The sequence below is a fragment of the Carcharhinus amblyrhynchos genome, unplaced genomic scaffold (assembly GCF_965287045.1).
Source record: "Carcharhinus amblyrhynchos unplaced genomic scaffold, sCarAmb.v2.hapA scaffold_37, whole genome shotgun sequence".
Taxonomy (NCBI): Eukaryota; Metazoa; Chordata; class Chondrichthyes; order Carcharhiniformes; family Carcharhinidae; genus Carcharhinus; species Carcharhinus amblyrhynchos.
This window is the reverse complement of record NW_027649778.1, coordinates 4,765,507-4,789,045: the sequence shown is the minus strand read 5'-3', so window position 1 is coordinate 4,789,045 and position 23,539 is coordinate 4,765,507. Positions and strand designations below refer to the sequence as shown.

Genomic DNA, 23,539 nt, shown 5'->3' with positions numbered 1-23,539 from the left:
CAGTTTGGCTGACAGCTCTCAGTCTGACAGCTCCCAGTCTGACTGACAGCTCTCAGTCTGACTGACAGCTCCCCGTTTGATTGACAGCTCCCTGTCTGACCTACAGCTGTCTGACTGACAGTTCTCAGCCTGATTGACAGCTCCCAGTCTGACTGACAGCTCTCAGTTTGATTGACAGCTCCACCCTAGGCTATGGTGGAGATGTGGGGGTGGGGGGGGCTGGATTTGGGATTGTAACTCTCCAGCAGACTGTGGGATTTCCCCCCCCCACCTTCCTTCACACCCTCCCACACCCCCCCAAAGGAGCTGAGGCGCAGGCGTGGCCCCTCCCCCTCCACCAGGTGACGTAGCTCCCCAGGCAGGGGGCGGCCTGTGATTGGCTGCTTTCTGGCTGCAGCCCTGTTCCATATTGTGAATGGTCCAAATCTAATGTTAAAAGCACAATTGTGATCCCAGAGAATTTTATTTCATCAAAATGGCGACAGTCATTCAGAATCCTTTAAAATCGTGAGTATCTGCAGCATTGCTGTTTGCAATTTGCACCCAGCCCTCTGGCAAACTGGGAATTCTTTTATAATTTTAAATAATAATAAACTTGCATTGCAATCCTGAGAGTCTTTGCAATTCAGTGCCAAGTGCACATTTCAATATAATTTTCTGCAAAAAAAAACCCCTGGAATAATGTGAGGCTGGTGCATTTACATTTTTTTGTAGGTTGCAATTTTTAATTTCTGAATTTTTAAAAAAAAATTTCCTATTTTTTTTATTTCAACCCACCTGCATTTTATTTTGTTTTAATTTTATTTTTTGCAAACCTCTGAGCTGAGAACTCTTGTGTACAAGGTGGGGGGGGGGGGTGGTGGTGGTGGTGGTAGGGGGAGGGAGGAGGGGGGTGGGGGTGTCAGGGAGTGTGTGTGTGCTCACCTGAGAGGTGCTAGCTTGGTGTGGAGTGGCAGTGTGTCCAGCCCCCCTCCTCCTCCCCCTGTGTGTGTGAGCAGCGGGGCTGCTGGACCGAGCTGGAGCTGGAGCGGCCCCTCGCCTTTAATGCGAGCCCCGGGAGGGGGGGGGAAACAGAGCAAGCGCGGCTCGCCAGCGCCACCCGGGGGCAGACAGCCGCCAGCGCAGCGCAGCGGCCCTTAAAGGCGGTGGGACTGCTTCCTTCCCCCCCTCCCCGGGCCTGTAATACCGTGAGCCGACAGAAAATATTATTTTGCTGGAAATGAACTGATCTTTAGGTTTTTAAGTGGGGGGGGTGGTGCTGGGGGGATGGGGAAGGGAGGTGGGGGGAGGGGGAGAATGTGTCAATCAAACATGCCCCTGTTCCCCATTCATAATCTCACTGCCCAGAAAGAGTTCCCTCATCTCCCCCCCCTCGTTCCCCCCCGTTCCCCCTCCTCGTTTTCCCCCCTCCTCATTCCCCCCCTCGTTCCCCCCCGTTCCCCCCTCCTCGTTCCCCCCTCCTCGTTCCCCCCTCCTCATTCCCCCCTCCTCGTTCCCCCCCCTCGTTCCCCCCGTTTCCCCCCTCCTTGTTCCCCCCTCCTCGTTCCCCCCTCCTCATTCCCCCCCCTCGTTCCCCCCGTTCCCCCCTCCTTGTTCCCCCCTCCTCGTTCCCCCTCCTCATTCCCCCCTCCTCGTTCCCCCCCCTCGTTCCCCCCGTTCCCCCCTCCTTGTTCCCCCCTCCTCGCTCCCCCCCCTCCTCGCTCCCCCCCCTCCTCGTTTCCCCCCCCCCTCGTCCCCCCCCCTCGTCCCCCCCTCCTCGTTCCCCCCCTCCTCGTTCCCCCCTCCTCGTTCCCCCCTCATCCCTCCTCGTCCCCTCCCCTCTGCGACACCCCTCCGTGACACTCCCCCCCTTCCATGCACCCTCTCCTCAACCCCACCCCCCCCTTCCCCATCCATCATCTCTGCTACTCCACTCCACTCTGCCCCTCATCTTGGGGGGGAGGTGGGGCAGGGAAATGTAGGGAGATAGGGGAGGGAGGAAAGGGGAAAGGGGAGAGGGGTCGGGGTAGAGGGAGAGGAGTGAGGGAGAGGGAGGTGGGATGGGCTGAGGGGGCGAGGGGATGGAGGGGGTGGGGAGGGGAGATAGAGGAGAAGGTGTGATTGGGGAGGGAGATGAGGGAATGAGGATGGTGGGGGGGGAGGAGGAGGGAACTCTTTCTGGGCAGCGAGGTTCTGACTGGGGAGCTGGGACACCCTGTCCCCCCCCAGGGGTGACTGACAGCTCCCTGTTTGATTGACAGGGGAGGGAGGGAGGGATGGAGGGGAGGGGGGGTGATTTGGGGGAGGGGAGGTGCGGGGTGGTGGGGGAGGTCGATTCCATTCCTCTCGGACTTTGGTTTTATTTATTTTGCGAAGATAAAAATGCGGGAGGTTTTTTTACTGTGAATCCGTTAAAACTTGGTGAAATGTTGGATTTTTTTTCCCGCTGTGTGCTGGGTGGGGGGTGGGGGTGGGGGGTGGGGGTGGGGGGTGCGGGGTGGGGGGTGTGGGGTGGGGGTGCGGGGTGGGGGGTGGGGGTGCGGGGTGGGGGGTGCAGGGTGGGGGGTGCGGGGTGGGGGGTGGGGGGTGTGGGGTGGGGGGTGCAGGGTGGGGGTTGCGGGGTGGGGGTGGGGGATGCAGGGTGGGGGTTGCGGGGTGGGGGTGGGGGGTGCGGGGTGGGGGTGCGGGGTGGGGGTGCGGGGTGGGGGTCTGTAGCCCTGTCTGGTTTCCTGCGGCGATTCGGGCCCTGGAACTGTGGGTGGTGGTGGGGGGGGTGTGGGGGGGGGGGGGGCAGTAATTGGCCGCACTAGAACGTTCCGGCAACCGCTGCCCGGATCCTGTCCATGGCTGGGTGTTGGTGGGTGATTGAGGGAATTCCGTGCCGGATGGGCTGGTTACTGAGCCCGGCGGGAAATATCGGTGAGTTTGGGTGAATCCTCCGTCGCCCCTCCTAACCCCCCCCCCACCCCCCCGTGCATACCCGTCAGACGGGAGATTTGATCGAGGTGTCGGAAATCGGCGGGGGGGGGGGGTGCCTGGAGAGAGCGGCGAGGGAGAACCTGTCTCCAGTGGTGGAAGGATTGAGATTGAGGGGGTGTGGGGTGGGGTGGGGGGGGGGCACGGGTTTCAGATAATTGTCATTGCCGACCCGAGGAGGAACGTTGTCACTCAGCGAGGGGTTCGGAGAGACAGAGGGGGAGGCAGATTCAATCGAAACTTTCAGGAGGGAGTCAGATAGTGATGTGACAATGTGCAGAGTTACGGAGAGAAGTGCGGAGGGGGGAGGGGAGAGAGGGTGGCACGAGGGGAATTTCACACTCCGAGAGCTGACACCGACACAATGGGCTGAATGGCCTCTGTACGGTGACAATGCTGTGTCCAGCCTCACATGTGGGTCACTGCCTGTACGCAGTCTGCGCGTTCTCCCTGTCTCTGCGTGGGTTTCCCCCCACTGTCCGAAAGGCGTGCTGGTTTGGGTGCATTGACGGTGCTAATTCTCCCTCAGTGTACCCAAACAGGTACCAGAGTGTGGTGACTAGAGGATTTTCACAGTAACTTCATTGCAGTGTTAATGTAAGCCATACTTGTGACACTTTTTTAAAATTTAATTTATTATTGTCACATGTATTAACATACATTGAAAAGTATTGTTTCTTGTGTGCTATACAAAGCATACCCTTCATAGAGAAGGAAAGGAGAGAGTGCAGAATGTAGTGTTACAGTCGTAGCTAGGGTGTAGAGAAAGATCAAGTTAATGCGAGGTGGGTCCATTCAAAAGTCTGATGGCAGCAGGGAAGAAGCTGTTCTTGAGTCGGTCGGTACGTGACCTCAGACTTTTGTATCTTTTTTCCCGACGGAAGAAGGTGGAAAGGAGAATGTCCGGGGTGCGTAGGGTCCTTAATTATCCTTGATCAATAAACTATCACTCTCTCCCTCTTCTCCCTGCCCCTCCCTGTCAGTGAGTACCTGGTCTTTTTTGGAAGGAATGACCCTGAGTGAAGTGACTGGGACAGAGGGAGGGAATCATTCCTGCTTTAGTGAAAATATTAGTGCATTTCCCGACTGTATCCGGTGTTGTAACGGGACGGGGGCTGTTCGGGAAGCTGTAACAGGAACAGTTAGTTGATTTCCAGGGTGGGATCTGGTGTCAGGATAACAATCTCAGCAATAATTTCATCCTGAAACTAAACTGGAGTCAGTCACAGATCGGGGCTGAATCCTGGGTCAATGGTTATGTTTTAAAATCACCCCCCAAATGTCTCTAAAAAAAACCAGCAAGAATTAGTTGCATTTTGATAAAGTCTGGAGGAGGCACAGTGTAAACTGCGAGTGTGAGATCCAGACTGAATGTCTGCGACATTAACACCTTGTAACAGGGAAGTGATAATATCATGGAAGAATTTCATTTATCCGAGGCTTCTTAATCTTTGGAATTCTCTGTCTCCCCCCCCAACCTGCACATCACGGGACACTAAACGGCAATTTAGCATAGCCAATCCACCTAACCTGCACATCTTTGGACACTAAGGGGCACCAGGTGTGGCATGGTGGCACAGTGGTCAGCGCGAACCCTGGCTCAGGTCACTGTCTGTGTGGAATTTGCACATTCTCCCCATGTCTGCATGGGTTTCGTCCGGGTAATCCAGTTTCGTCCCACAGTCCAAAGATGTATGGGTTCCGTGCTAAGTTGCCCCTTAGTGACAGGGAGGCTGGTTCTTGTGCATGAGTCGCAAAAACCCAGCTTGCAGGTGCAGCAGGTGGTCAGGAAGGCGAATGGGATGCTGGCCTTCATCGCGAGGGGGATTGAATATAAAAGTAGGGAGGTCTTGCTACGGCTGTATAGGGCATTGGTGAGGCCGCAGCTGGAGTACTGTGTGCAGTTTTGGGCGCCGTACTTACGCAAGGATATTTTGGCCTTGGAGGGAGTGCAGAGGAGGTTTACTAGGCTGATGCCGGAGTTGAGGGGGTTGAGCTATGAGGAGAGGCTGAATAAACTAGGCTTGTACTCGTTAGAGTTTAGAAGAATGAGGGGAGATCTCATTGAGACGTATAAGATGATGAATGGGATGGATAGGATAGAGGTGGAGAGACTCTTCCCGCTCAGAAAGGACAGTAGGACTAGGGGGCACAGCCTCAAGATAAAGGGGGGCGGTTTAGAATGGAGTTGAAGAAGAATTTCTTCACTCAAAGGGTGGTGAATCTCTGGAATTCTCTGCCCGTTGAAGTGGTGGAGGCTGCCTCGCTAAATATTTTTAAGACGCGGGTTGATGGGTTTTTGATAAGCGAGGGGATTAAGGGTTATGGGGAGAGGGCGGGAATGTGGAACTGAGCCACGACAGATCAGCCATGATCTTATTGAATGGCGGGGCAGGCTTGAAGGGCTAGATGGCCTACTCCTGCTCCTATTTCTTATTGTAGCTACGATAAATATGGGGTTATGGGCCTAGGGTGGGATTGTGCAGACTCAATGGGCTGAATGGCCTCCTTCTGCCTCCCATGATTCTATGAATTTAACACGGCCAATCCACCTAACCCGCACATCTTTGGAGTGTAGGAGAAAACTGGAGCACCCGGAGGAAACCTACGCAGACACGGGGAGAATGTGCAAACTCCACACAGACAGTGACCCAAGGCCGGAATTGAACCCAGGACCCTGGTGCTGTGAGGCAGCAGTGCTAACCCACGGTGCCACCCCAAGAATGGCCTTGATCATATTGAATTGCAGATTGAGCTCGATGGGCTGAATGGCCTTCTGCTGTTCCCATTCTTATGATCTTGTGAACCCCGGACATCAGTATTCCTTTAGGAAGGATGTTGAGGCCTTTGGACAGTATTGTTTCTTGTGTGCGCTAGACAGGCAAAGCATACCGTTCATAGAGAAGGAAAGGAGAGAATGTAGTGTTACAGTCATAGCAAGGGTGTAGAAAAAGATCAACTTAATGCGAGGGAGGTCCATTCAAAAGTCTGACAGCAGCAGGGAAGAAGCTGTTCTTGAGTTGGTTGGTACGTGACCTCAGACTTCTGTATCTTTTTCCCGACGGAAGAAGGTGGAAGAGAGAATGTCCGGGGTGTGTGGGGTCCTTGATTATACTGGCTGCTTTTCCAAGGCAGTGGGAAGTGTAGACAGAGTCAAGGGATGGGAGGCTGGTTTGTGTGATGGATTGGGCTACATTCACAACCTTTTGTAGTTCCTTGTGGTCTTGGGCAGAGCAGGAGCCCATACCAAGCTGTGATACAACCAGAAAGAATGCTTTCTATGGGGCATCTGTAAAAGTTAGTGAGAGTCACAGCGGTCACGCCGAATTTCCTTAGCTGGAATTTTACCGCCACGGGAATCGGAGCTGGCGATGAGGGGGAACGGACTGCAGGAAAGGTCCTTGGACCCTGGGTGGGATTTTCCGGTTTCGGGACGAGCGAGGGCTGTAAAATCCCGCCCGGTTATATCCAGGATGCGTGGGAGACAAATGGAAGTGGAGAGGGAGGGAAAAGTGTGGATGTTGGAGGTCGCGCGGGAGTTGGATACATTCCGTCACCCACCCTGTTCAGAGACCAGCCCAGCCTCTTTGGTGGAATCTTGTTCAGTTTGTATCGCGGGAGCTGTAATCCCGCGACTCCAAAAAAAAAAGAGGGATCTGTGTCTGCCTCTTCCCCGTGTCCGTGCTGGGGAAGGCGAGTCTCCGGGGTGGCGACGTCTGGGCCTAGAGGTGGTATTGCTACCAGCTGGAAGCACTTGACACATACGGTGCCCACTGATTGAGCTGTTGCATAGGCCTTTTCTACAGCCCCCCCACCCCTCTCCCGATGCTGTTATGACAAACACATGCACATTCCTGGAGTGATCTGTCGGCACAATTTGACGCTCAATGTAAACCTGCTGCTCGGAAACTTAAAACAGCTTCCAGAGTAGCAGTCAGCAGAGTCTGTGGGCTCTCTCCGTGAGGGAGCGTTCCTGGAAAGGGAACTCTCTCTCTCTCTCTTTTACTGTCTGCTCCTGCTTAAGGCTGAGGGGCCGCCTTCTAGAAGTCTATAAAATAGTGAGGGGCCACAGATAGTCAACATCTTTTCCCTAAAACTAGAGGGCAGAGGTTTAAGGTGAGAGGGGAGAGATACAAAAATGTCCAGAGGGGCAATTTTTTTTCACACAGAGGGTGGTGAGTGTCTGGATTGAGCTGCCAGAGGTAGTAGTAGAGGCGGGTACAATTTTGTCTTTTAAAAAGCATTTAGACAGTTACATGGGTGCGATAGAGAGATATGGGCCAAATGCGGGCAATTGGGATTAGCTTAGGGACAGTTTAGGTGGATTGGCCATGCTAAATTGCCCCTTAATGTCCAAAGATGTACAGGTTAGGTGGATTGGCCATGCTAAATTGTCCCTAAAAAAAAAGAGCAGCATGGACAAGTTGGGCCGAAGGGCCTGTTTCCCTGCTGTAAACCTCTATGAGTCTATGACCCCTTCCCGCTCGCTCCCTCCCCCAACCCCGTCCACTCCGACTGGCTGGAGAGCGTTTCCCAGCTCCGACTATCCCCAGATTTACAATTCCCATTCCTCATTTTCACACCCCTCGATCATAAAATCCTTACAGTGCAGAAGGAGGCCATTCGGCCCATCGGGTCTGCACCCAGATTCTATCCCTGTAACCCCCTTCATTTACCCTAGCTAGTCCCAATGACACTAAGGGGAAATTCAGCATCACCATCTAAAAGGTCGGAGCGATAGGTTGGAAGGAGCATCTGAAAAGGAGGAGAGGAGAGACGGGACGGTTTACTGGAGGGAATTCCTGAGTTTGGAGGCCCAGGGAGCTGAAGGCACTGCCGCCAATGACAGAGTGATTAAAATCAGGAGGTGTGCAAGGGGTCAGAAATTGGGGGGGGGCACTTCAGAGATGGCAGGTGGTTGGAGTTGGTGGCAGAGACATTAGCACTGCTGTCTCACAACGCCAGGGACCCGGTTCGATTCCTGGCTGGGGTCACTGTCTGTGCGGAGTCTGCACATTCTCCCTGTGTCTGCGTGGGTTTCCTCCCACACAGCAAAGGTGTGCAGGTTAGGTGGATTGGCCATGCTAAATTTGATTTGATTTATTATTGTCACATGCATCATTATACAGTGAAAAGTATTGTTTCTTGCGCACTATACAGAGAAAACATACCATTCATAGAGAAGGAAAGGAGAGAGTGCAGAATGTAGTGCTACAGTCATAGCTAGGGTATAGTGTCCAAAGATGGATTGGCCTTGCTAAATTGCCCCTTAGTGTCCAAGGGTGTGTAGGGTATGTTGATTAGCCATAGTGAATGTGGGGGAGAGGGCCTGGGTAAGATACTCTGATTAATAGAGAGTCAGTACAGATACAATGGGCTGAATGGTCTCCTTCTGCACTTTAGGGATTCTGTGATCTGAGGTGATTTGGTGTCAGATTTGTTGGTGTTCGTTAACTCTCACCACCTGGTGTTGCTTTGCGACATTAAAGGCCGAAAAGAGAGATATTTTGCGGAGGTTTTTCATGCCATGTTCGTAATGTGGCTCATTTATACCCACTCGATGTAACAAACACAGGGACCTGTCCTCTGCAAACAAAAGGAACATGTCCAAGGCTTGTGTCTTTGTTGTTGTGGAGCCTATAGTTCCCCATGGCAACCCCTCAGTTAGTCATGGTCAACTTGCCGACCACTCTCCTCCTGCGGTATAAATTATTCATAGAATCCCTACAGTGCAGAAGGAGGCCATTCGGCCCATCGAGTCTGCACCAACCACAATCCCACCCAGGCCCTATCCCTGGAACCCCACATATTTACCTCGCTAATCCCCCTGACACGAGGGTCAATTTAGCGTGGCCAATCCACCTAACCCAGACATCTAAGCACGCAGGTGCAGCAAGTGGTAAAGAAGGCAAATGGTATGTTGGCCTTCATTGCGAGAGGTTTTGAGTACAGCAGCAGGGATATGTTGCTGCAATTATACGGGGCCTTGGTGAGGCCACACCTAGAGTATTGATGCAGTTTTGGTCTCCTTTTCTGAGGAAGGATGTTCTTGCTCTTGAGGGAGAGCAGCAAAGGTTTACCAGGCTGATTCCGGGGATGGAGGGACTGATGTATGAGGAGAGATTGACTAGGGTAGGATTGTTTTCACTGGAGTTCAGATGAATGAAGGGGGAGATCTCAGAGACGTACAAAATTCTAACAGGACTAGACAGGGCAGATGCAGGGAGGATGTTCTCGATGGTGGGGGGAGTCCAGAACCAGGGGGTCACAGTCTGAGGATTCAGGGTAGACCATTTAGGACGGAGATGAGGAGACGTTTCTTCACCCGGTGAGCCTGTGGAATTCATTCCCACAGGAAGTCGTTGATGCCAAAACATTGAATGTATTCAAGAGGCGGCTGGATAGAGCACTTGGAGCGAACAGGATCAAAGGTTATGGGGAGAAAGCAGGATTGGGCTATTGAGTTGGATGGTGGAGCAGGCTCGAAGGGCCGAATGGTCTCCTGCTGCTTCTGTCTGCTATGTTTAAGTTTTTATCTGTGGGAGGAAACCCACGCAGACATGGGGAGAGCGTGCAGACTCCTCACAAACAGTGACCCAAAACCGGGAATCGAACCCGGGTCCCCCGGCGCTGCTGCGGCTGTTTGAAATTTGGCATTCTTGCCCTGATGAGTCTGATGTGAAAAACTTCTGCTGCACGTGTCTCTCTCTCTCTCTCTCCAGCGAGTTTGATTTTGTGCGCCGCCAAGTCTGCACAGCGGGGCGCTACACAAATGCAGCGACCAAACAACAGGCGGTGCCGCGGATACGCAAACTGGTCCTGGAGGTGGGGGTGGGGGGGGGAGCACAAGTTAACGTTTTGGATCGCAACTGGATCGATCCCAAACGTTCCCTGCGTTTTCCGTTCGAACCCACCTTCCCTCGCTCAGCCGGGGCTGGCCGGCCTCCGAGTGTTTCCGGAACTTTCCGGTTCGATCCGCAGCCTCCTGCCATTGTCTCGTTCTCGGTAGCAGATGGTGCGAGTGCAGATTTTTTTTTTCCACAGCGACTGGAGTTTGCTGCATGGGAGGCGGGGGAGGTAGTTCTTGTGGAGAATAGCAGCACAGGCTGTTCTGGAACATTCTATGATTCAGTGTGATAAGACAGTGTAGAAATGTACGTGCTTTATTGTTCAAACAATCTTGGAGCCTTTGTTTGCCAAGCCTGTATCATAATGGTTCAGGGTTAATTTGCGATTGGAAAAGGGGAAAAGAAATTATTATTAAATCCGAGATATTTTTAATTTACAAAGTTGACTGTGTGAAATTCCCGTCCTCACGGATAATGTGTCTCTTTTTCTTTCTGACTGACACTAACGAGGCAGGAATAGCATTTAAGCTTCCCAGAAATCGTTCCCTCGAGCTGATCCCTGACCAACTCCCAGTTCCCATAACCCCATTTACCCCCTAATCCCCCTGACACTGAGGGGCAATTTAGCACGGCCAATCCCCCTAACCTACACATCACTGGTCACTAAGGGCAATTTAGCATGGCCAATCCCCCTAACCTACACATCACTGGTCACTAAGGGCAATTTAGCATGGCCAATCCCCCTAACCTACACATCACTGGTCACTAAGGGCAATTTAGCATGGCCAATCCCCCTAACCTACACATCACTGGTCACTAGGGGCAATTTAGCATGGCCAATCCCCCTAACCTACACATCACTGGTCACTAAGGGCAATTTAGCATGGCCAATCCACCTAACCTACACATCACTGGTCACTAGGGGCAATTTAGCATGGCCAATCCCCCTAACCTACACATCACTGGTCACTAGGGGCAATTTAGCATGGCCAATCCACCTAACCTAGACATCACTGGTCACTAGGGGCAATTTAGCATGGCCAATCCCCCTAACCTACACATCACTGGTCACTAGGGGCAATTTAGCATGGCCAATCCCCCTAACCTACACATCACTGGTCACTAGGGGCAATTTAGCATGGCCAATCCACCTAACCTACACATCACTGGTCACTAGGGGCAATTTAGCATGGCCAATCCACCTAACCTACACATCACTGGTCACTAGGGGCAATTTAGCATGGCCAATCCCCCTAACCTACACATCACTGGTCACTAGGGGCAATTTAGCAGGGCCAATCCACCTAACCTAGACATCACTGGTCACTAGGGGCAATTTAGCAGGGCCAATCCACCTAACCTACACATCACTGGTCACTAAGGGCAATTTAGCATGGCCAATCCCCCTAACCTACACATCACTGGTCACTAGGGGCAATTTAGCATGGCCAATCCACCTAACCTGCACATCACTGGTCACTAGGGGCAATTTAGCATGGCCAATCCACCTAACCTGCACATCACTGGTCACTAGGGGCAATTTAGCATGGCCAATCCCCCTAACCTACACATCACTGGTCACTAGGGGCAATTTAGCATGGCCAATCCACCTAACCTACACATCACTGGTCACTAGGGGCAATTTAGCATGGCCAATCCCCCTAACCTACACATCACTGGTCACTAGGGGCAATTTAGCAGGGCCAATCCCCCTAACCTACACATCACTGGTCACTAGGGGCAATTTAGCATGGCCAATCCCCCTAACCTAGACATCACTGGTCACTAGGGGCAATTTAGCATGGCCAATCCCCCTAACCTACACATCACTGGTCACTAGGGGCAATTTAGCATGGCCAATCCCCCTAACCTACACATCACTGGTCACTAGGGGCAATTTAGCATGGCCAATCCCCCTAACCTACACATCACTGGTCACTAGGGGCAATTTAGCATGGCCAATCCCCCTAACCTACACATCACTGGTCACTAGGGGCAATTTAGCATGGCCAATGCACCTAACCTGCACATCACTGGTCACTAGGGGCAATTTAGCATGGCCAATCCCCCTAACCTACACATCACTGGTCACTAGGGGCAATTTAGCATGGCCAATCCCCCTAACCTACACATCACTGGTCACTAGGGGCAATTTAGCATGGCCAATCCCCCTAACCTACACATCACTGGTCACTAAGGGCAATTTAGCATGGCCAATCCCCCTAACCTACACATCACTGGTCACTAGGGGCAATTTAGCATGGCCAATGCACCTAACCTACACATCACTGGTCACTAGGGGCAATTTAGCATGGCCAATGCACCTAACCTACACATCACTGGTCACTAGGGGCAATTTAGCATGGCCAATGCACCTAACCTACACATCACTGGTCACTAGGGGCAATTTAGCATGGCCAATCCCCCCTAACCTGCACATCTTTGGAGTGTGGGAGGAAACCGGAGGAAACCCACGCAGACATGGGGAGAATGTGCAAACTCCACACAGACAGTGACCTAAGCCGGGAATTAAACCCGGGTCCCTGGCTCTGTGAGGCAGTAAAAGTTTATTCATTAGTGTCACAAATGGACTGACATTAACACTGCAATGAAGTTACAGTGAAAATCGCCTAGTCGTCACACTTCAGCGCCAAAGATGTGCAGGTTAGGTGGATTGGCCTTGCTAAAGTGTCAGAGAGCTAGTTAGGGTAAATCCATGGTGTTACAGGGACAGGGCTGGGCTGTGATTATGGTCAATGGGCTGCATTGTGGGATTCTATGATTCCGAGTTGTCTCTTCCTTTCCCCACCCACTATTGGCTGCTTGACTTTTCCGTCCTCGAGGCCTGATGACTTTTCTCCGAGGTCTTATCTTTATTATAATCTTCATGAAACTGTGAGCGGAGGAGGCCATTCAGCTCTTCGAGCCCTGCTCCATCACAATCATCAAATTCAATATCCTGATTTCACCGCCCCCACTCTCCCCCCCATATCCCTTCATCCCTTTCGCCCCCAAGAGCTCGATCAGAGTCTGGGAGAATTCCTGGACTGTCCTGGAACAATTCTTGCTGCCTCCTACCTGAGATAGGCTGACACGCACCATTCTGTGGAGACACCCTCCTCCTCGGGAGAGTCAGGCCTAGCAACTCTCCCCCCCCCCCCCTCCCCCCACCTCGCCCCTGGCCCTGGTTAACAAAATCTTCAGCGGGAAGGAGGGGGGGGAGAGGTGAAGTCATCCCTCCTCTACAGCTGCCCCAAAGGGAGGGATAAACCTTCTCCTTGGGTAACTGCCCCCCCCCTCAGTGTCCCACGATGGGATCTGGGATGGAGGAGGTCCAAGGTAGGTTGGAGATTGGTCCCCTTGGAGGCTGAGAGCCTCGATTTGAGGTGTTCCAAAATCCAGGGATAGGGAGGAACTTTTGTCAGAGTCGGGGAGGAAAAGCTTGTGAATTTGTGGAATTCGCTGCCCCAGAGTGCGGTGGACACTGGGGTGGTGAGTAAATCTAAGGAGGAGGTAGACAGATTTTTAATTGGGAATGGGGTTGAAGGGTTACGGGGAGGGGGCAGGAAAATGGGGATGAGGAGCATATCAGCCATGATCGAATGGCGGAGCAGACTCGATGGGCCGAATGGCCTAATTCTGCTCCTATGTCTTACGAGTGTTGATAACCAGAGGTCGCATCTGACAGACGAAGCAATGACGACACGAGGAGAAACTTTCTCACGGAATGAGCAGCCAGGATCTGGTGGAGGCAGGTTCGGCCGAGGCTTTGAAGAGAGATTATTATCTGGAGAGAAAGTTTGCTGGGTCACGGGGGAAGGGCCTGGGAGTTAGGCTCACTCAGGGCAGCACGGTGGTTAGCACTGCTGCCTCATAGCGACAGTGACCCAGGTTCGATTCCCAACCTCGGGTCACTGTCTGTGTGGAGACTGCACATTCTCCCTGTGTCTGCGTGGGTTTCCTCCGGGTGCTCCGGTTTCCTCCAACAGTCCAAATATTGTGTGGGTTAGGTGTATTGGCCATGCTAAATTGACCCTAGTGTCAATTCTTGATTTGATTTATTATTGTCATGTGTATTAACACACAGTGAAAAGTATTGTTTCTTGCACTCTTTACAGACAAAGCATACCGTTCATAGAGAAGGAAAGGAGAGAGTGCAGAATGTAGTGTTATAGACATAGCTAGGGTGTAGAGAAAGATCAACTTAATGCAAGGAAGGTCCATTCAAAAGTCTGACAGCAGCAGGGAAGAAGCTGTTCCTGAGTCGGTTGGTACGTGACCTCAGATTTTTGTATCTTTTCCCCGACGGAAGAAGGTGGAAGAGAGAATGTCCGGGATGCGTGGGGTCCTTAATAATGCCGGCTGTTTTGCCGAGGCAGCGGGAGGTGTAGACAGAGTCAATGGATGGGAGGCTGGTTTGTGTGACGGATTGGGCTACGTTCACAACACTTTGTAGTTCCTTGTGGTCTTGGGCAGAGCAGGAGCCCAGACCGAGCTGTGATACAACCAGAAAGAATGCTTTTGGAAAGAGTGGGAACAGCAGGGTAAATATGTGGGGTTATGTGGATAGGGTCTGTGTGGGATTACTGCTGGTACAAGCTCGATGGGCCGAATGGCTTCCTTCTGCATTGTGGGGACTCTGAGAGTCGCTCTTACAGCGGGACAGAATGGACACGATGGGCTGAATGGCTTCCTTTTGCACTGTGGGGCTTCTATACGTTGCTCTTGCAGAGGGCAGGTATGGGCACGATGGGCTGAATGGCCACCTGTTCTGTAACTATTCTGTCAATCTGTAAGTCTGTGAGTTGGAGGTTGGGTAATAATGTTCCTGGTGTAACACAAACTCACAATTTGAGACTAACTTTGCCCCGAGCAGATTGTGATCAGAATGTGTGAGAGTTTGCACCCAGACTCCAGCTTAATCTACTCCCTATCGATTACTTGCCCGATTAATAAAACATGTGGATATATTAGCAGCATCTTCTGGCACTGATTCTGTGTCGATGTACACACTCTCTGTGACACTCAGTATTTCCACACCAGACTCATTGGCTGTCAGTCAAAAAACCATCAATCCTCTTCCCGTAGAACATTCCAGCAAGAGATTTTTATAACAGCAATATTGTGAGATCTTTGCAGCCGTGTGTGTGGGTGTGTGTGCTTGCATGTATGCATGTGTGTGCGTGTACTTGCGCACGTGTGTGTCTGTGTACACGGCGCAAGTGTGTGGAGGTATTGTTTATTTATTAGTGTCACAAGTTGGATAACATTAACACTGCAATGAAGTTACTATGAAAATCTCCTAGCTGCCACACTCCGGCGCCTGTTCGGGTACGCTGAGGGAGAATTTAGCACGGCCATTGCACTCTAACCAGCACGTCTTTTGGACTGTGGGAGGAAACTGGAGGAAACCCACACAGACACAGGGAGAACATGCAAACTCCACATAGACAGTGACCCAAGCTGGGAATCGAGCCCAGGTCCCTGGAGCTGTGAGGCAGCAGTGCTAATGTCCATGACGCCCCTGAACTGCTGCAGTCCTTGAGGTGTAGGTACACCCGCAGTGCTGTTAGGGAGGGGGTTCCAGGATTTTGACCCAGCGAGTGATGGAACGGCAAAATATTTTCAAGTTGAGATGGTGAGTGGCTTGATTTTGAATTTGATTTATTATTGTTACATGTATTGATGTACAGTGAAAAGTATTGTTTCTTGCGTGCTATACAGACAAAGCATACCGTTCATAGAGTACATAGGCGAGAGGGAAAGGGGCGGGTACCAAATGTAGCGTTACAGTTATAGCGAGGGTGTAGAGAAAGATCAACTTAATGCGAGGTGGGTCCATTCAAAGGTCTGACAGCAGCAGGGAAGAAGCTGTTCTTGAGTCGGTTGGTACGTGACCTCAGACTTTTGTATCTTTTCCCCAATGGAAGAAGAGAGAATGTCCGGGGTGTGTGGGGGTCTTTAATTATACCGGCTGCTTTGCCCAGGCAGCGGGAAGTATAGACAGAGTCAGTAAATGGGAGGCTGGTTTGCGTGATGGACTGGGCTACATTCATGACCCTTTGGAGGGGAACTTGCAGTGGGCAGTGTGCCCATGCTGCCTTGGTGGTGGGTTTGGAAGGTGATGTTTAAGGATCCTTGGTGAGGCGCTGCAGTGCATCTTGTAGATGGTACACACGGCTGTGTGTCAGTGGTGGAGGGAATGACTGTTAAAGGTGGTGGATGGGGAATGGACACGCAGTCTGGACTGGCGCTGGTAAAATGGCCTCACTAACACCTCATAATTTCTCTCAAAAACATCTCCAAGCCCCTCACCGTCATCCAGAAAAAACTGTGGGGAGGTGGGGGGAGACACCCGATGATTGAGGAGAGACTGGGGCAAATCACTGGGAGATAGGGTGAACATTACATCTGTCCGCCTCCCCGAGTGTTCTACCTCTTTCCGTCCTCCATCACCAATGTACCCACGCCTTGGCGACACACTAGGCAGCCAATGGGTGCTTTATCTCTGCCCCCCCCCCCACCCCTGCTCTCCCAACTCCCACTAGATGATGGGGAGGCACCATTAAAACAGCCAAACCCACTATTTTTTGCCTCGCTGCTTCCTGGGATCTTGCTGTGCACCGATTGGCCACCGCCATTCCCGCCTCTCGATTGGGAAGCAATTTGATGACGCCCTGAGATGGTGGCAGGCGCTGTAGAAATGCGGCCGATTGCAGCGGGTGGTGGCAATATTAACCTCCCCCCCCCCCCCACCCCCCCCAGAACCCACCACTGGCTAGTTCAGAGAATCCTAGAGCGGGCCATTTGGCCCATCAAGCTTGCACCGACAATAGTCCCACCCAGTCTCTGTCCCCGTAACCCCTACACGTTTTCCCTGCTAATCCCCCAAGGGGTAATTTATCACGGCCAATGAATTTAACCTCCACATAGAATCATAGAATCCTACAGTGCAGAAGGAGGCCTTTCGGCCCATCAAGTCTGCACTGACCACAATCCCACCCAGGCCCTAACCCCATAGCCCAATGCATTCACCCTAGCTAATCCATCAAAGAGCCAGTTCACCACGGCCAATCCACCTAACCCGCACATCTCTGGACTGTGGGAGGAAACCGGAGGAAACCCACGCAGACACGGGGAGAATGTGCAGACTCCGCGCAGAGAGTGACCCAAACTGGGAATTGAACCTGGCTCCCTGGCACTGTGAGGCAGCAGTACTAACCACGGGGCCACCATTCTGGGTAACAACAGGGCGCGATGGGGTGGGGCGGGGAGAGAGAGAGAAAGAAAAATCACTTTGATCGGTATCCAACTGACCCCGCCCTGTGTGGAACCGGCGTGAGGGTCCGTCACTCTGCAATCTACACCCCCCCACCCCCCGGCTCCCGTCTCCCCCCCACCGCCGCCTCCTGTCTCCCTATCCTACCTCCCCCTCCCCCTCCACCCCGGGGCCCCCGGTTTGGGAGCGCTCTTGTGTCTCTGCAGTGTCCCTCTTGCTGAGGTTTTGATTCCGTTGTTAAACGAGCCCCGGATTGCACTGGCTTTTCATTTTTCAAAAAGAAAGGGGGAAGAAAAGGAATGATTAACCTTCCTGAGATCCTTCAGCCTGCACTCGACTCCAGTGCAGGCCTAGAGTGAGCTGCTAGGCCTCGCTCTGCCTGTCGGGCTTTCAGCTGCCTGCAGAAATGATTAAAATAAATTTATTTTCACCGACCGAATGTTTTTAACCGCTCCGCACATCTGGACTGCACATGTGCAGTGACGTGGTGCCATTTTAGTTGCTATGAATGCAGAGAGGGCAAAATGTCTGATGTGACTTGGTTACCTAGAGACGCTGAAGAGAGGAGCAGGAGGAGGCCATTCAGCCCCTCGAGCCTGCTTCACCATTCACCACGATCATGGCTGATTGTCCAACAGCCCAATCCTGCTTTCACCCCTAACCTTTGATCCCGTTCGCCCCAAGTGCTTTATCCTCTCGAATACAATCAATGTTTTGGCATCAACGACTTCCTGTGGGAATGAATTCCACAGGCTCACCGGGTGAAGAAATGTCTCCTCATCTCTGTCCTAAATGGTCTACCCCCAATCCTCAGACTGTGACCCCCTGGTTCTGGACTCCCCCCACCATCGGGAACGTCCTCCCTGCATCTCCCCTGTCTAGTCCCGTTAGAATTTTGTAAATCTCTATGAGATTCCCCCCTCATCCATCTGAATGCCCCCCCTGCCAGGAAAGGGGGAGTATTTGAACTCCAAGATGGGAATTTTAGTTCTGGAGCTTTGCCAGATGAGGGTCGGTGAATGCGGGAGGGTGAGAAAGGGCGGATGAAGCGGCAATTGTTCAATCATAGAGCCCTACAATGCAGAAAGAGGCCCTTCGGCCCATCAAGTCTGTACCGAGCACAATCCCACCCAGGCCCTACCCCCATATCCCTACATATTATACTCACTAATCCCTCTAACCTACACATCCCTGGGCACTAAGGGGCAATTTCTTAGCACGGCCAATCAACCTAACCCACACACCTTTGGACTGTGGGAGGAAACCGGAGAAAACCCACGCAGACATGAGGAGAATGTGCAAAGTCCACACGGACAGTGACCCGAGCTGGGAATCGAACCCAGGACCCTGGAGCTGTGACGCAGCAGTGCTAACCACTGTGCTACCATGCCGCCCTCTCTCATTCTCTCTAATTCCTTACAGTTCTGAAGAAGAGTCACGTTGGACTCGAAACATCATCTCTGTTTCTCTTTCCCTGGGTCCCTGGTGCTGTGGGGCAGCAGAGCTATCCACTGTGCCACCCCCTGTATCCTGGTCAATATCTATCGCTAAGCAATAATTTTTTGATTTGATTTATTAACATACAGTGAAAGGTATTGTTTCTTGTGTGCTATACAAAGCATACCGTTCATAGAGAAGGAAAGGAGAGAGTGCAGAATGTAGTGTTACAGTCACAGCGAGGGTGTAGAGAAAGATCAACTTAATGCGAGGTAGGTCCATTCAAAAGTCTGACGGCAGCAGGGAAGAGGCTGTTCTTGAGTTGGTTGGTACGTGACCTTAGACCTTTGTAACATTTTCCTGAAGGAAGAAGGTGGAAGAGAGAATGTCCGGGGTGCGTGGGGTCCTTAATTATGCTGGATGCTTTGCCGAGGCAGCGGGAAGTGTGGACAGAGTCAGTGGATGGGAGGTTGGTTTGTGTGATGGATTGGGCTACGTTCACGACTCTTTGTAGTTTCTTGCGGTCTTGGGCAGAGCAGGAGCCCAGACCAAGCTGTGATGAAAGGTTGCTTTCTATGGTGCATCTGTAAAAGTTAGAACGTAGAAAAGCTACAGCACAAACAGGCCCTTCAGCCCACAAGTTGCACCTACTAGGCTTACCTACAACCCTCTATCTTACCAAGTCCCATGTACTCATCCAGAAGTCTCTTAAAAGACCCTATCGAGTTCGCCTCCACCACCACCACCGGCAGCCGATTCCACTCACTCACCACCCTCTGAGTGAAAAACTTACCCCTGACATCTCCTCTGTACCTGCTCCCCAGCACCTTAAACCTGTGACCTCTCATAGCGACCATTTCAGCCCTGGGAAATAGCCTCTGAGAATCCACCCGATCAATACCGCTCAACATCTTATAAACCTCTATCAGGTCCCCTCTCATCCTTCGTCTCTCCAAGGAAGAAAAGACCGAGCTCCCTCATAGTTAGCAAGAGTTGTAGTGGATATTTCTGTTTTATTGGTGTTCAGTGGGGTGCCCCGTCTGGATGGAAAGGGTGAAGGTTCCTGGGTGAAGGTTGTCCGCGATGTGGTTCTAACCCACGTCCCGTTCCTCCCCCCCGTTCTGCAGGCTCGGCGAGGATTTTTATCGCGAGGCTATCGAGCATTGCCGCAGTTACAATGCACGGCTGTGTGCTGAGCGCAGTATGCGTCTGCCCTTCCTGGACTCTCAGACCGGCGTGGCTCAGAACAACTGCTACATCTGGATGGAGAAGACCCATCGGGGGCCAGGTAAGTGAGAGCTGGTGGGGTTGGGGGGGGGTGGTGGTGGGGGGGGGGTGGTGGAGAGATCGGGAGGACCTTAAAAATTCACTGGGCATACAAGTACACAAGTCACCGAAAGTGACAGCGCAGGTGGAGAAGGTAATATGGACTTCAGTATGACAAGGTCCCTCATGGCAGACTGGTGCAGAAGGTGAAGTCACATTTGATCAGAGGTGAACAAGGTGGATACAGAACTGGCTGGACCATAGAAAACAGGAGGTAGCAATGGAAGGGAGTGTTTCTGAATGGGGGGCTGTGACAAGTGGGATTCCTCAGGGATCAGTGCTGGGACCTTTGCTGTTTGTAATATATATAAATGATTTGGAGGAAAATGTAACTGGTTTGATTAGTAAGTTTGCGGATGATACAAAGATTGGTGGATTTGCGGATAGCGATGAGGACCATCAGAGGATACAGCAGGATATAGATCAGTTGGAGAGATGGAGTTTAATCCTGATAAAGGTGAGGTAATGCATTTTGGAAGGTTTAATACAAATAGGAAATATGCAGTAAATGGCAGAACCCTTAAGAGTATTGTTAGGCAGAGGGATCTGGGTGTACAGGTTCACAGGACACTGAAAGTGGCAATGTAGGTGGAGAAGGTAGTCAAGAAGGCATTCGGCATGCTCGCCTTCATCGGCTGGGGCACTGAGTTTAAAAGTTGGCAAGTCACTTTGCAACTTTATAGAACCTTAGTTAGGCCGCACTTGGAATATAGTGTTCAACTCTGGTCGCCACACTACCAGAAGGATGTGAAGGCTTTGGAGAGGGTACAGAAAAGATTTACCAGGATATTACCCTGGTATGGAGGGCATTGGCTACGAGGAGAGGTTGGAGAAACTTGGTTTGTTCTCACCGGAGTGACGGAGGTTGAGGGGAGACCTGATAGAAATCTACAAGATTATGAGAGGCATGGACAGAGTGGATAGTCAGAAGCTTTTTCCCCAGGGTGGAAGAGTCAATTACTAGCAGGCTCAGGTTTAAGATGCGAGGGGCAAGGTTTAAAGGAGATGTACAAGGCAAGTTTTTTACAAAAAGGGTGGTGGGTGCCTAGAACTCGCTGTTGGGGGAGGTAGTGGGAGCGGATACGATAGTGAGTTTTAAGGGACATGTGGACAAATCCATGAATAGGATGGGAATAGAGGGATATGGTCCCTGGAAGAGTAGTAGGGCAGCATGGTCGGTGCAGGCTTGGAGGGGCCGAAGGGCCTGTTCCTGTGCTATAATTTTCCTGTTCTTTGATCATTCATGGGATGGGGGTGTCACTGGCTGGGCCAGCATTTATTGCCCATCCCTAATTACCCCTAATTACCCCTTGAACTGAGTGCCTTACTAGGTCACTTCAGAGGGACAGTTGAGAGTCACCCACATTGCTGTGGCTCTGGAGACAAAGCATACTATTCATAGAGTACATAGGAGAGGAGTACATAGGAGAGAAAGAAAGGAGAGAGTGCAGAATGTAGGGTTACAGTCATAGCGAGGGTGTAGAGAAAGATCAACTTAATGCGAGGTGGGTCCATTCAAAAGTCTGACAGCAGCAGGGAAGAAGCTGTTCTTGAGTCGGGTGGTACGTGACCTCAGACTTTTGTATCTTTTTCCCAACGGGAGAAGGTGGAAGAGAGAATGTCCGGGCGGTGCGTGGGGCCCTTAATTATACTGGCTGCTTTTCCGAGGCAGTGGGGAGTGTAGACAGAGTCAGTGGATGGGAGGGTGGTTTGTGTGATGGACTGGGCTACATTCACGACCCTTTTGTAGTTTCTTGCGGTCTTCTGGCTAATGTGGAGCAGGAATTGACTATTTGAGCCTGTTCCATCATTTAATTAGTCGATCAATAAATAGATAGTGAACTTGATTACGAGAATCGATGATGGTTTTGTGGTCACCGTTACTGAGATTAGTTTCCAATTCCGGATTTCATTAAGCAAATTGAAATTCCACCAGCTGCCATGGTGGGATTTGAACCCATGTCACACAGGGTATTAGCCGGGGGGGTCTCCTCCGTGGCATTACCACAACATCATCCTCTTCCCACTCCAGCAGTGGCTACAGTCCATGACTGCTTTAGAAACCCTGCAGTGCAGAAGGAGACCATTCGGCCCATCGAATCTGCACCACCACAGGTCCTATCCAAATAATCCCATGCATTTTCCCCTGCTAATCCCCCTGACATTAAGGGGCAATTTAGCACAGCCAATCAACCTAACCCGCACGTCTTTATACTGTGGGAGGAAACTGGAGCACCCGGAGGAATCCCACGCAGACACGGGGAGAATGTGCAAGCCTGGAATCAAACCCAGGGTCCCTGGCGCTGTGAGGCAGCAGTGCTAACCACTGTGCTGCTCTGCTCTGCACTCTCTCTTTTCCTTCTCTCCTTTGTACTCTATGAACAGTATACTTTTCACTATAAACTAATACATGAGACAATAATAAATGAAATCTAAAAGGGAGAATCTAAATGTGGTGATGGATAGCGAGGCAGTGGCAGGCAGGGGTGATAGGGGGATAGTGGGAGAGTGGCGGGTGGGGGGGGATAGTGGGGGGGGAGTGGCGGGTGGGGGGGATAGCGGGGGGGAGTGGCGGGTGGGGGGGATAGCGGGGGGGAGTGGCGGGTGGGGGGGATAGCGGGGGGGGGAGTGGCGGGTGGGGGATAGCGGGGGGGAGTGGCGAGTGGGGGGGATAGCGGGGGGGAGTGGCGAGTGGGGGGGATAGCGGGGGGGAGTGGCGGGTGGGGGGGATAGCGGGGGGGAGTGGCGAGTGGGGGGGATAGCGGGGGGGAGTGGCGGGTGGGGGGGATAGCGGGGGGGTAGTGGCGGGTGGGGGGGATAGCCGGGGGGAGTGGCGGGTGGGGGGGATAGCGGGGGGGTAGTGGCGGGTGGGGGGGATAGCCGGGGGGGAGTGGCGGGTGGGGGGGATAGCGGGGGGGAGTGGCGGGTGGGGGGGATAGCGGGGGGGAGTGGCGGGTGGGGGGGATAGCGGGGGGGAGTGGCGGGTGGGGGGGATAGCGGGGGAGTGGCGGGTGGGGGGGATAGCGGGGGGGAGTGGCGGGTGGGGGGGATAGCGGGGGGGAGTGGCGGGTGGGGGGGATAGCGGGGGGGAGTGGCGGGTGGGGGGGATAGCGGGGGGGAGTGGCGGGTGGGGGGGATAGCGGGGGGGAGTGGCGGGTGGGGGGATAGCGGGGGGGAGTGGCGGGTGGGGGGGATAGCGGGGGGGGAGTGGCGGGTGGGGGGGATAGCGGGGGGGAGTGGCGGGTGGGGGGGATAGCGGGGGGGAGTGGCGAGTGGGGGGGATAGCGGGGGGAGTGGCGGGTGGGGGGGATAGCGGGGGGAGTGGCGAGTGGGGGGGATAGCGGGGGGAGTGGCGGGTGGGGGGGATAGCGGGGGGGAGTGGCGGTGGGGGGGATAGCGGGGGGGAGTGGCGAGTGGGGGGGGATAGCGGGGGGGAGTGGCGGGTGGGGGGGATAGCGGGGGGGTAGTGGCGGGTGGGGGGGATAGCCGGGGGGGAGTGGCGGGTGGGGGGATAGCGGGGGGGAGTGGCGGGTGGGGGGGATAGCGGGGGGGAGTGGCGGGTGGGGGGGATAGCGGGGGGGGAGTGGCGGGTGGGGGGATAGCGGGGGGGAGTGGCGGGTGGGGGGGATAGCGGGGGGGAGTGGCGGGTGGGGGGGATAGCGGGGGGGGAGTGGCGGGTGGGGGGGATAGCGGG

General features: G+C 53.1%; 1 protein-coding gene across 2 annotated transcripts in view; it reads left to right on the top strand.

Moving 5' to 3' along the window:
• Positions 1 to 445: 445 nt before the first annotated feature.
• The window catches only part of dpf1 (double PHD fingers 1), a 94,526-nt gene continuing 71,432 nt past the window's right edge, over positions 446 to 23,539 (top strand). The window contains exons 1-2 of one of the 2 annotated variants that reach the window (XM_080218298.1): positions 446 to 507; positions 19,647 to 19,807. In XM_080218298.1, coding sequence (XP_080074424.1) covers positions 476 to 507; positions 19,647 to 19,807 — 193 coding nt within the window. In that variant the 5' untranslated portion in view covers positions 446 to 475. The remainder of the gene's footprint in view (positions 508 to 19,646; positions 19,808 to 23,539) is intronic. The other variant, XM_080218297.1, reaches the window with a different exon arrangement.